The 13,408-nt window shown below is 35.9% G+C and overlaps 1 protein-coding gene across 1 annotated transcript; it reads right to left on the bottom strand.

The window, feature by feature from the left end:
• Positions 1–588: 588 nt before the first annotated feature.
• On the bottom strand, positions 589–12,131 carry LOC128642096 (phospholipase A2, minor isoenzyme). The gene is made up of 4 exons (XM_053694757.1): positions 11,987–12,131; positions 2,845–3,004; positions 1,173–1,300; positions 589–953 (listed from the first exon to the last, which is right to left on the bottom strand). Exons 1-4 carry the CDS (start codon positions 12,021–12,023, stop codon positions 832–834), a joined length of 447 nt encoding a protein of 148 aa, XP_053550732.1. The 5' UTR covers positions 12,024–12,131; the 3' UTR covers positions 589–831.
• Between the last annotated feature and the right edge of the window lie 1,277 nt (positions 12,132–13,408).

Genomic DNA, 13,408 nt, shown 5'->3' with positions numbered 1-13,408 from the left:
TGTCGCTAGAATCCAGACGCACCCTCCATCTTTCCTGCCTTGTCTTTAAGAGCCTTTCTGGGAAGCTCCCACCCTACCTGAGCAGAATGCTCTCCCCTGCTATTCCCACCTCCTATAACCTCCGATCCAATAACAGCACATTATTTAGCTTGCCTCAATACAAAAAAAAAGCAGCTCGATCCTCCTTTTCCTACAGAGCGCCACAATTATGGAATGACCTCCCTCACACTTTAAAAACTTCCCCAAGCCTAAAATCCTTTAAGAGATCCCTCTATACATATCTCAAAACAGAATGCTCCTGTCATGGATAAATATTTCATACCTGCTCTATGTTAAATGTTTGCATATAATGTGTATTTTTATTATTGTTTTTGTATTTTATTGTACCCTATTGTATCAATGCAATGTTTTGTGATCCCAGGACATACTTGAAAACGAGAGAAATCTCAATGTATCCTTCCTGGTAAAATATTTTATAAATAAATAAATAAATATATACACAATACACAATAATATTCACATCTAAACTACCCACTGCTATTGCAAGAATGTTCCACCTTAAGAGAGCAAATGACTAGAGAGACAAGGTGAGGGGGGACAGAAAACTTTAGTAGATAGTGAAAAACGCAACATTTTCAGATATATTTTACAACAAAAGGCAGAAAAATAAATATTTAATGTTATAGTTTCATTAATGAAATATTTCATGCATTGTAATATTTGGAGTTTAATGTCTCTTTAAAGACACATATAGCTATTGCTAATTTCAGGAATTAATAGACAATGTAGTCATTATGATTGGGCAATATGTTATCAGGTCCTCAAATTTGGCTACTGGCAATACATTTTTTTGTCCAGGTTCTTGTGTTTCTCATTATAAGTTGATTGAGAGAAGCAGAGTGCAGCATTCCGGTCACACTCGCAGATGTGCGTTTCACAGGGGTTGTTTTTATCTGTAAGATAAAGAATGACAAATATCAGTCTAAAGAAGAGCAAGTATCGTCTTGATTTAGAGCATAGAATCCTGCAAAATACATTTGTTTTGGGCTTTCTCTAAGAAGGTAAATTAAATATATTGTAACTTGTGATTTAGGTAGCAGTGAGTGAGAAAGGGGTGAGAAATATATACTCCCTACTATGCTTGTTTTGATTCAAAAGCTGAGAGCACTTACTTGAGCAGGTGACTACATTATTTTCACAGCTGTAAGAGTAAAACTCCATATATGGGTTGTCAAAGATGGGATTGCAGTTTTCAACTTTCCTCGAGGCTGCATAGCAGTTGTCATGAATCTCACAGCATCTGCAGGGGAAGAAGAAATTAGGTGAAAACTGAAACCCACTAATAAGATCAGCTTGAATTCCTATTGGCTGACTTGCAAAATCAAATCAGCCAATAACTTAATTCTAATTGGCTCATTTAAATAAAACAATAGCGGGAAAAGCTCTATGAAAGATGAATAATGGCGTAAAATGGCTCAGACCATGGTGAGGGGAGAAGGATGAGGACCCCTCACAGAGTTGGAACATGGGCTACATCTCATCAAGATGCTGAACACTTGACAGAAGACGTCTAATGGTAAGTAGATTTTGTAAGTGTATTTTTTAAGGGTGTTTTTGTTTTATGGGGATCTTGTTTTTATGGGGTGCTTGATAGTGTAGTTTTATTTTTATCAATGCAGTTTATATGATGGGGTCATGGCAGGTAATGGGTTAAGGCATTGGGGTTAGAGCAGTTTAGGGTTTAGGACTGTTATTTCTCGCATTAAAAGTTTACATCAGCTTTACAATAGAGAAATAAGAAGATAACTAATATGAGCATTGGGCACCACCAATACATAATGTTAATGAAGCTCTCTCATATGGCATACAGTATATGACTAGCAGGAGCTAAGAAATATTTCACAGAAGAACAATATGAAACAAATAAAGGAAAAAACTATGGAAAAAATTGTGACATAAAGAGAGATTTTGGGAGTCATGTTAACCGTGAAACGATAAGAAGAGGTTGAAAAAGATTAAGGACCTGTAAGTGAGAATAGAAGTGACTTGAGGAGAATATTGATTGAGGAAAAAAGATACACTGGAGCAATTGTGAATATATATGCAGACAATTAGAGACATGAAATAAATTACAGATATAGGGGCCAATTTATTAACAGTCGGACGGACATGATACGCTGTATCGTAACATGTCCGCCAGACATCGCTGAATGCACAAGCAGTTCGAGTGAACTGCTTGTGCAATGCCATCCCCTGCTGATTCGCGGCCAATGGGCCACTAGCAGGGGGTGTCAATCAAACCGAATGTATGCGATCGGGCGGATTGATGTCCGCAGCCTCAGAGGAGGTGGACAGTTAAGGAGCAGCGGTCTTAAGACAGCTGCTTTATAACGGCTGTTTCCGGTGAGCCTGAAGGCTTTGCTGGAAGCAGGGGCATCAGGGGCCATTCGGCCCTTGATAAATCGGCCCCATAGTTTCTACCACATATATATAGTCTTGGAAGGCATACTGTTATTGGTACGCAATGCTCTTTAGGTACTATAATTATAGTCTAACTTATCAGATATTACTGTTATTAGACAAGCACCACTTTCCTTTACCATTTGTAGTTTTGTTTGTGTTTATTAAAACTTACAATTGGTTTAAAAATTGTTTTGAAATAATTGTAGCATGATGAGAGATAACTGTAGTATGATCAGTCCTGATAATAGTATTACAAGTATCATATTGTATTCATGGGGTATACATTAGGGTACAATGTATACAATTTAAACTTTGATTTTTACCAGTGCAAAATGAGTTTAATATTGTATTGTTGTGATGTCATGCTGCTCATGAATTTACCTGTCAAGGTCATCAACAGGAGTTCCAGAGCCACCCAGTCCACAATAGCAACCATAATCATTGAAGTCTTCAAGTGGTTTGCTGTTAGGGATTGTGCATTTTATCATCTGTCTGAATTGCAAAAGATTTCTGGGCTGACGGTGAGTAGAAACAAAGCCAACTGTAACAAAAAGGTACACACCTCTTAGAGAAAACTCTCTTTACCAGGGACAATGCTAATAATACCTGCTAGGGTATGAAGCCCTAACTGTTCTCTAGGACAGTGTTTCTCAATTCCAGTCTTCAGGGCAAATTAACAGGCTAGACTTTGCGGATTACTATCGGTGAGAGCAGGGTAATAACCATGGTTACTGATCAGCTCTTTATTTCACCTGTGCTCTAGTTTATATAGCCTAGAGATCTGGTCCTGAGGACTGTAGTGGATAAACATTGCTCTAGTAGATCTCTCAGTGTTCTTGGGGCTATACTAATTCAAAATCAGATATGTCAACCATTCCCCATTGGACAATCAAAAACCAAGACTTATAATTGCTAGACTTTTTTTTAGAATGCTTCACCACTGAATCGCCGCTAGTGTCATTAACCGCTCTCCACACCCTTTAGTTATGGCCAATTGTGCTTCATTGTTTCTTATGCCCCATATTACATTTAAAAAAAAGAAAAGAAAAGCGCACTTAACATTTTTTAGGGTCTAAAGTCGGCACTGAAAATAACCTTTTTATTGCGGTCCAATAAAGTGTTCCCTGTAAATATATATGTATATGCGTATATACATATATATGTATGTGTTAATATGTGTATTTACATATATACATATATTAACACATAAATATATAAGCATATATATTTACACTTTTACTGCTATCGCTGCGCTTCTTACCCCCTTCACTGTGCTAGGTTCTCATGCCTTGTGTCACTGCATGAGAACGAGGCTCCCATTGGAGCCTATGGAAGTGCGCTCTTGTGAATGCAATGCTTCCTAGCAATGCAAACGCAAGCTCACTTTTGCATTGCTGTCAACTTGTAATACCAGCACACATTAACGTGCGCTGGTATTAATCAGTAAGAGCGCAAATATTGCTTTCACTTGTAATCTGGCCCTAAATGTTTTCAATATGCTAATAACTTTATAAAAAACTAATCAACAATGAGAAAAAAGAAATTAGCATATAATATTTAAAGGGACAGTCTAGTATAAATTAAACTTTCATTATTCAGATAGGACTTTTAATTTTAATTGACTTTCCAATTTACTTTTATCATCAAATTTGCTTTTTTCTCTTGGTATTCTTAGTTTAAACTAAACATAGGTAGGCTCATATGCTAATTTCTAAGCCTTTGAGGGCTGCCTCTTATCACATGCTTTTTAAATCTCTTTTCAACACAAAGAGACAGAAAGTACACGTGGGCTATATAGATAACACTGTGTTCAGGCACAGAAAGTTATTTAAGATCTAGCACAATACAATGCTAAATTTAAGACAATAGATAGTAAACAGTCACAGTCATGTGATCAGGGGGCTGGAAGAAGGTTCCTAGATATAAGGTAATCACAAAGGTAAAACGTATATTAATATCACTGTGTTGGTTATGCAAAACTGGGGAATGAGTAATAAAGGGATTATCTATCTTTTAAAACAATAACAATTCTATGGTTGACTCTCCCTTTAAAGTAAATTAATAAAATGTAAAACATTTACGGCTAGATTACGAGTCTTGCGTTAGCCTTAAAAAGCAGCGTCGAGAGGTCCCAACGCTGCTTTTTAACGCCCGCTGGTATTACGAGTCTTGAAGGTACAGGCGTACCGATCACTTTTTTGGCCAGACTCCAAAATACTGCAAATCCACTTACGTCAATTGCTTTATGGGTTAATGCCGTAGCATAAAAACTCTTAACTAAAGTGCTAAAAAGTACACTAACACCCATAAACTACCTATTAAACCCTAAACCGAGGCACCCCCACATCGCAAACAATAAAATACATTTTTTAACCCCTAATCTGCTGAACCGGACATCGGCGCCACTATAAAAAATATATTAACCCCTAAACCGCTGCACTCCCGCATCGCAAACAATAGTTAAATTTTATTAACCCATAATCTGCCGTCCCTAACATCGCCGACACCTACATACATTTATTAACCCCTAATCTGCCGCCCCCAACGTCGCCACAACTATATTAAATTTATTAACCAATAAATCTAAGTCTAACCCTAACCCTAACACCCCCTAACTTAAATATAATTACAATAAATCCAAATAAAATTACTACAATTAACTAAATTATTCCTATTTAAAACTAAATACTTACCTATAAAATAAACCATAAGCTAGCTACAATATAACTAATAGTTACATTGTATCTATCTTAGGGTTTATTTTTATTTTACAGGCAACTTTGTATTTATTTTAACTAGGTAAAATAGTTATTAAATAGTTATTAACTATTTAATAACTACCTAGTTAAAATAAAGACAAATTTACCTGTAAAATAAAACCTAACCTATGTTACAATTACACCTAACACTATACTATAATTAAATTAATTACCTAAACTAAATACAATTAATTACAATTTTAAAAAAATATCTAAAGTACGAAAACCCCCCACTAAATTACAGAAAATAATAAAATAATTCCAAGTTTTTTAAACTAATTACACCTAATCTAATCCCCCCAATAAAATAAAAAGCCCCCCAAAATAATAAAAAGCCTTACCCTATACTAAATTACAAATAGCCTTTAAAAGGGCCTTTTGTGGGGCTTTGCCCCAAAGTAATCAGCTCTTTTACCTGTAAAAAAAAAGTACAATACCCCCTCAACATTAAAACCCACCACTCACACACCCAACCCTACTCTAAAACCCACCCAATACTCCCTTAATAAAACCTAACACTAACCCCTTGAAGATCATCCTACCTTGAAAAGTCTTCACCCAACCGGGCCGAAGTCCTCAACGAAGCCGGGTGAAGTGGTCCTCCAGACGGGCAGAAGTCTTCATCCAAGCCGAGAAGAAGAGGTCCTCCAGACGGGCAGAAGTCTTCATCAAAGCGGCATCTTCTATCTTCATCCATCCAACGAGGAGCGGCTCCATCTTCAAGACATCCAACCCAGAGCATCCTCTTCAAACGAAGTCCAACTGAAGAATGAAGGTTCCTTTAAATGATGCCATTCAAGATGGCATCCCTTGAATTCCGATTGGATGATAGAATTCTATTAGCCAATCGGAATTAAGGTAGTAAAAATCCTATTGGCTGATGCAATCAGCCAATAAGATTGAAGTTCAATCCTATTGGCTGATCCAATCAGCCAGTAGGATTGAGCTGGCATTCTATTGGATGATTGGATCAACCAATAGAATGCAAGCTCAATCCTATTGGCTGATTGCATCAGCCAATAGGATTTTTTCTACCTTAAATCCGACTGGCTGATAGAATTCTATCAGCCAATCGGAATTGAAGGGACGCCATCTTGGATGACGTCATTTAAAGGAACCTTCATTCTTCAGTTGGACGTTGTTTGAAGAGGATGCTCCGCGTCGGATGTCTTGAAGATGTAGCCGCTCCGCACCGGATGGATGAAGATAGAAGATGCCTCCTGGATGAAGACTTCTACCCGTCTGGAGGACCTCTTCTTCCCAGCTTGGATGAAGACTTCTGCCCGTCTGGAGGACCACTTTGCCCCGACTTCGTTGAGGACTTCGGCCCGGTTGGGTGAAGACTTCTCAAGGTAGGGTGATCTTCAAGGGGCTAGTGTTAGCTTTTATTAAGGGGGTATTGGGTGGGTTTTAGAGTAGGGTTGGGTGTGTGGGTGGTGGGTTTTAATGTTGGGGGTATTGTACTTTTTTTTACTAGTAAAAGAGCTCATTACTTTGGGGCAATGCCCCACAAAAGGCCCTTTTAAAGGCTATTGGTAATTTAGTATAGGGTAGGGCTTTTTATTATTTTGGGGGGCTTTTTTATTTTATTAGGGGGATTAGATTAGGTGTAATTAGTTTAAAAAACTTGTAATTATTTTATTATTTTCTGTAATTTAGTCTTTTTTTATCATACTTTAGATAATTGTATTTAATTGAATTTAATTGTATTTAGTTTAGGTAATTAATTTAATTATAGTGTAGTGTTAGGTGTAATTGTAACTTAGGTTAGGATTTATTTTACAGGTAAATTTGACTTTATTTTAACTAGGTAGCTATTAAATAGTTAATAACTATTTAATAACTATTGTACCTAGTTAAAATAAATACAAAGTTGCCTGTAAAATAAAAATAAATCCTAAACTAGATACAATGTAACTATTAGTTATATTGTACCTATCTTAGGGTTTAATTTATAGGTAAGTATTTAGTTTTAAATAGGAATAATTTAGTTAATTGTAGTTATTTTATTTAAATTTATTTAAATTATATTTAAGTTAGGGGGTGTTAGGGTTAGACTTAGGTTTTGGGGTTAAGAACTTTATTATAGTGGTGGCGACATCGGGGGAATCAATGGGGCTGCGTTAAGAGCTGAACGCTGCTTTTTTGCGGTGTTAGTTTTTTTTTCAGTCGGCTCTCCCCCATTGATTCCTATGGGGAAATTGTGCACAAGCACGATTTCCAATCATTTATTCTCAAGAGATTCCATACCACACCATGCCATATGGTTTCACTCATCTATAAACTCCTAAAGGGGAGTCCTCACTTCCATCTTGTGTTCATAATTGACAATTAGAACTATGGAATTTCTTGAGAATAAATGATTGGAAAAAATATTCCAAAACCACAAAAAAGCTTCTGTGTCAGCCAAGATTCAAGAAACAAATTTTAAATTTTTATCTCGGTGATACCTAAGACCAATGATGCCCAAATGTATCTATAATACAGTGATCTGAGGATGCTGTAGAGGATGCGGGAGAGAATCTGATTTATTTCACATATGGTGGAATTGTGAAAAACTGAAATCATTCTGGCAGAATGTTTTCAAATTTATTAACAAAGCTTTATCAATGTGTCTGAGGAACCAGTTATTTTGCTTTTCACAACATCTCCAAACTACAAGACGTTCTTTTTGATTACCCAGCCCCTTCCACCCCCTGCTAGCGGCCAATGCAGGGGGCGGCATTGCACCAGCGTATGCTGTCGGCATTTATCGATTTGCAGCGGACATGATACACTACATCGTATCATGTCCGCTTGCACTATGATAAATATACCCCTATATTGTGTATTCTTTGTTTGCTCTATACAAATCTTTATCTTCATCAGATTTGTTATTGCATATAAATGAGACATATTGAAAGAGTAAGATATATTATACATTTCTGATATTTATATAAATCAAAGATTTTAAAACTAAATCTCAGCAAAAAATAAACACAAGGTAAATGTCTTTGATTGACAGTTACATGTCAGGAAAATACCTATGTAGCTAAAGTGTATTACAGCGGTTTTTCTCCAATCTGTAAAGATAATATTTAGTCACAGGATTCAAGTGTGAAAAAGATGGTTTGTAAACGCAGGTCAGACATAGTCCAAAGTCAGAAGCCAGGAAGTCAGTCAATAAACGGACAACGACACACAGACCTGATCAACAAGAATAGTCAGGTACACAGTTTGAAGTATCCATAGTCATTAGTAGTACAGCATGGGGTCAGGCATTTTTCAGAATACAGAAGTCAGTCTAGGGTCAAACCACAGTAAAGGGACAAGATTTACAATGTATAGGTTCCAGCACATATTTTGATTGCCTTTCCATGGCTGTGTAATTTCTGGCATGCATACACTATAAACTGTGTCATCACCAGTTTCTATATTATGCTACACAGACTACATAAATAATTGGGCTAGAAGCTCATTAGGTTGCCAAAGGGACCTAAGTGTGAAGCAAGATTATATTTGAAGTTCATTTAGTGGCCATCGCTGCCATTAACATATTAGTTATAACAAGTACCCAATACATGAAATCTAGTGTAAGAAAAGCAAACCTATTCCTTAGTTGTTTATAAAACTCCAACAATTTTGGAAACACGCTTAAAAAAGAGATAGAGGGGTACATTTATCATAGTGCGAGCGGACATGATACAATGTAGCGTATCATGTCCGCTGCACATCGATAAATGCAGACAGCATACGCTGTTGGCATTTATCATTGCACCAGCAGTTATTGTGAACTGCTGGTGCAATGCCACCCCCTGCAGATTCGCGACCAATCGGCCGCTAGCATGGGGTGTCAATCAACGTTTGCACCTTAGAGCAAGTGGACAAGTTATGGAGCAGTGGTCTTTAGACCGCTGCTTCATAACTGCTGTTTCCATTGATAAATCAACCCCAGAATGTTAGTATGTAAAAAAATATTTGCATTTCTGTTTTTTATACAAAAGTAGTCTTGCTGGATACAAATAGAGGTATCCCCCAAATCTCACAGACAAGAAGAAAGTACTGACAGTGAGCGCTCCATGGATAAAGGATGTGGAATTCATCAATACTCTACTGTCTCTTTGATGTATCTCGTCTTGAGGTTGTTTCTCATTTCAAAGCTGATGAGGTTGTCTTGATTCTTTCTTTTTTATTCTTTAACTTTTTCAAGCTTTTTTCTGTGCATATGTTAGAGAGAACTGTTTTCCCATTAAAATTAGTTTGTTTTATAATGCTTTGAAGAAGTTTTGATACAAGAATCCTTCACAGTGGTGCTCTTTGTATGGCCTGAGAGTTAAACAGTTATAAAATAGACGCTGTTCCATTGATTATAACAGAGTCACTGGCTGTGATAAGGGTGGGTGCAAATCAATTTGACATGCACAATTTTAAAGTTGAGATGTTGCTGCAAGTTTTTTCCCCACAAGGTGTTAGTTTCACAAAAGTGTTTTATTGAATTTAGGTAATTGAACTTTAGAGAATAAGTTGCACAAAATAAACCAGTACTATTAAAACTACAGAGTCTGGTAAGGCCTGTAAAACTGGAGAGGCTATAGAGACCTCTTAGTGAATTTAGTATATCTAGAAAGGGGTAAAACACATAATAATAGTTCTACTTTTGGATCTGCTGATTAAAAACTTGCTGGTACAGAGAAAAATCTTGCAACATTTCTGGAGACTTTCTTTGAGCATAATAATATCTAGCAGAATAATATCTAGCAAGATTAACAGCTCTCATGCTAAATTTGCCTTTCTAAAACTCTTTGAGGAACTTCACAATACTGACGAAACTTCTTAGATTGTCTCGTCATAGCACTTTAGATCATTGGGCCCTATGTGTTTAAGATACCTTGCAAGTCTTAAAGGGATAAGAAAGTTAAAATTAAATTGAATGATTCAGATAGAGCATGTCATTTTATGACACTTTTAAATTCACTTCTATTTTCAAATGTGCTTTGTTCTCTTCGTATCACTTTTTGGAAAAGAGTACGTATATATCCTACATTAGTGAGAGCTAGCTGCTGATTGGTGCCTGCACACATTTGTCTCTTTTGATTGGCTAACTAGATGTGTTCAGCTAGCTGCCAGTAGTGCAATGCTGTTCTATCCAAATCATGAGAGAAAAGATTGGGGCTTCCGGTCCCTTTAAACACTTAGGACTGCAATTCAAAACATCCAAATAGGTTTATAAATTTGAAAGCATCTGCGTTACATAAATAAAATTTTTAACATATTTTTGCTCCTGAGTTGAAGAACAAAAGAAAAACAATAAATACTTGCTTTTCAAGTAGGTTGTTGCAAGTATAGAATTTCACAGAAGCAAAAAAAGGGTGTGTCAGAGCGAGTGTAAAGAATTACATAATTAATTCAATACTGATGATAACTGTGAATGTCCACAATTAATAATTTCTTTGTAATTTTTATTCTTTTAAACCTCCAAACACTTCATTAAAATCAGGAATGAACATTTAGGAGATCATATTAACTTTTTATTAAACAAATACGATCTAGGGTATTAAAGATACTTGAAACCCAAATTGTTTCTTTTATGATTCAAATAGAGTGTACAATATTTAAATACGTTTAAAATGTATTTGTATCATCAAATTTGCTTTATATTCGTTAGTATAACAAGCTAGGTAATGTCTGAAATACCACATGGTGCCAACACTGCAGCCATCTCGTGCTCTTGCAAATGTATACAATTGTTACACTTGCAAAACTGCTCCAGACACATGCACACTGAGCATAGCTACCTACGTTTCAACAAAGAATACCATAAGAACAAAGTAAATTTGGAAAGTTTTTTTTTTTAAAGTTACTATATTTCAATCATCAAGTTTTGTGTTTCATGTTCCTTTAATATGTGGACTCAGCATTTATGACAACACCGTACAAAACAGGCAAAATAAATTATAAAATTGGTCCAAGGTACAGTATAGAATTTTAAAAGTAAAAAAAAAATGTCAAACGTCTGGAATAGCAGTGTGCAATTGTCGCTATATAAGGTATAGGTGGTATTTACACCGCACAAACCTTTGATAAACCGAATTATTGCAGAGTTGATAGACCCTTTAGGATAGAAGCCTATAAAAACCCATGCAAATTAGAACAATTAACTCTTGCATTAGAATGTTACTTTAGCTTCTTACAACAAAAACAAAAGAGTTCATCTGGGGTAAAGAAAAGCTATGTAGTTATTGCATATTACAGAGTACAGTGAATTTACAGTAATCAGCCAGAATTAACACAGAACCACTTAATAAACCTGCTCCAATTAATCATTTAATTAATATGTTACAATAAAGACATTTAAAACGTATGGCATTTTAGCTTGTTACAGAACAGATATTTAATTAACATGTCATAGAACAGTCATTAAACAAGATATTTCACATCCTTCTAACTAATTATTTTAAACCCTGTAATTTTCTTCACAAAGGAATAATACCTTTTACTGGGAAGACAAAAGATGGCTGTTTTTTTCTTCAATATTCATTTCAAGATATTTCATAAAATCTCTACACTATTTTACAGTGGATGAAATACTGATTGCAGTATAGCCCCAGGGAAAAAAAGTTAGTTATACTTATCTAGGCATTTATATGTAAACAACATAGCATTCTTATTATCGGAAAAGCCACAGATTTCATTCTTAAAAACAAAACATAATGTTTCTGTTAAAAAGTGAAAGGTATCAGATTCTGCAGCAAAATAATTCGATTATTCTGAAGAACAGATCTTACCGGCCAGAAGCAGAGGCAGGAGTGAGATGGACTTCATTGTGATGCAAAGAGGACACAGCGGGAAACATCTGTTTTATATCTGTTTGTGACCTTGGGCACTGCCCATATAACAAGGTGTTCTCCATCACACGATCAAGTGACTGTCATCTGTGGTGCAAGGCTGGCAGAACTGACAAGGGAAGGATTGGGCTGGGCTGATTGGAAATTACTTTGAACTTGAGAATTAGTTTGTTTTTTTTCCAAGAACAGGGCCAACTCTTAACCCTTTCACTGCCAGGTTATAGTAGGGCAAATAGATGCTCTGTGCAGCAATGCAAACTCACGTAGAGCAGTAAAAATATGCTTATAGGGACAGTCTAGTCAAAATTACATTTTCATGATTCAGATAGGGCATGCAATTTTTAACAACTTTCCAACTTACTTTTATCATCAAATTTGCTTTGCTCTTTTGGTATTCTATGTGGAAAGCTAAACCTAAGTAAGCTTATATGCTAATTTTGTTGAACTGCCTCTTATCTCAGTGCATTTTGACAGATAACATTGTGCTGAATCCCGTGGAGTTATTTAAGAGTCAGAACTGACAGGCTAAAATGCAAGTCTGTAAAAAAAAAAATTAAATACGGTGCAGACTCTGCAGAGGTAAAAAGTTTATTGATATAACAGTGTTGGTTATGAGAACTGGGGAATGGGCAATAAAGGGATTATCTATCTTTTTAAACAATAACATTTCTGGAGTAGACTGTCCCTTTAATACTTAGGCAATTTTAATTGCTTTAGAAAAAGGCTTAGGACATATCATTAACACATACAGAATGCATGTAAAACACAGGTATCCAAATCTATTCCTCGACGCCACAAACCATGATAATGGAATTGGTAAAGTTACCTGTTCAAGTAGATTGATGCAGAATGTATTGCCTGTTTGTGTTCCATATGGACATCCCCAGTTTACAACTTGAAAGAGTCTGTCTGACTACTCAAGTTTTAGCCATTTTAATGACCTATTCAGAACTTATTTAGGTGGAGATTTGACTAGTTTAGTTTTGGGTGCAGTGGGTCTGTGATTCATTAAGTGAATACTCCATTTGGGTTTTTCTGGGGTGGTATCTGGGTAGCAAGTAATGCTAATATTTTCTACAAGCATTTAGATGTAGCCCGCTCCCAATTCTTTATAATAATGCCAAGGAGGTTTGGGATAAGAGAATAAACCCGTTTTATTAGGGTTTAATGAGGCAGCAGTGTTGATATTGTGACATTAGCATTCAAATGTAACCCTATTGTACTTTATTGTACCTAATGCTGACTAATCAGCCAGACAGATATCCCTGAGATTGAACCCCCTAGGCAACAGTTTACTGTAATTAAAGTAAAATAGACATACATATGGCATACAAATAAGTGACTTTTCATATATAGGGCTAA

This window comes from Bombina bombina, chromosome 1 (assembly GCF_027579735.1).
Source record: "Bombina bombina isolate aBomBom1 chromosome 1, aBomBom1.pri, whole genome shotgun sequence".
In the NCBI taxonomy this organism is placed as follows: Eukaryota; Metazoa; Chordata; class Amphibia; order Anura; family Bombinatoridae; genus Bombina; species Bombina bombina.
This window is presented reverse-complemented; position numbering and strand designations above follow the sequence as displayed.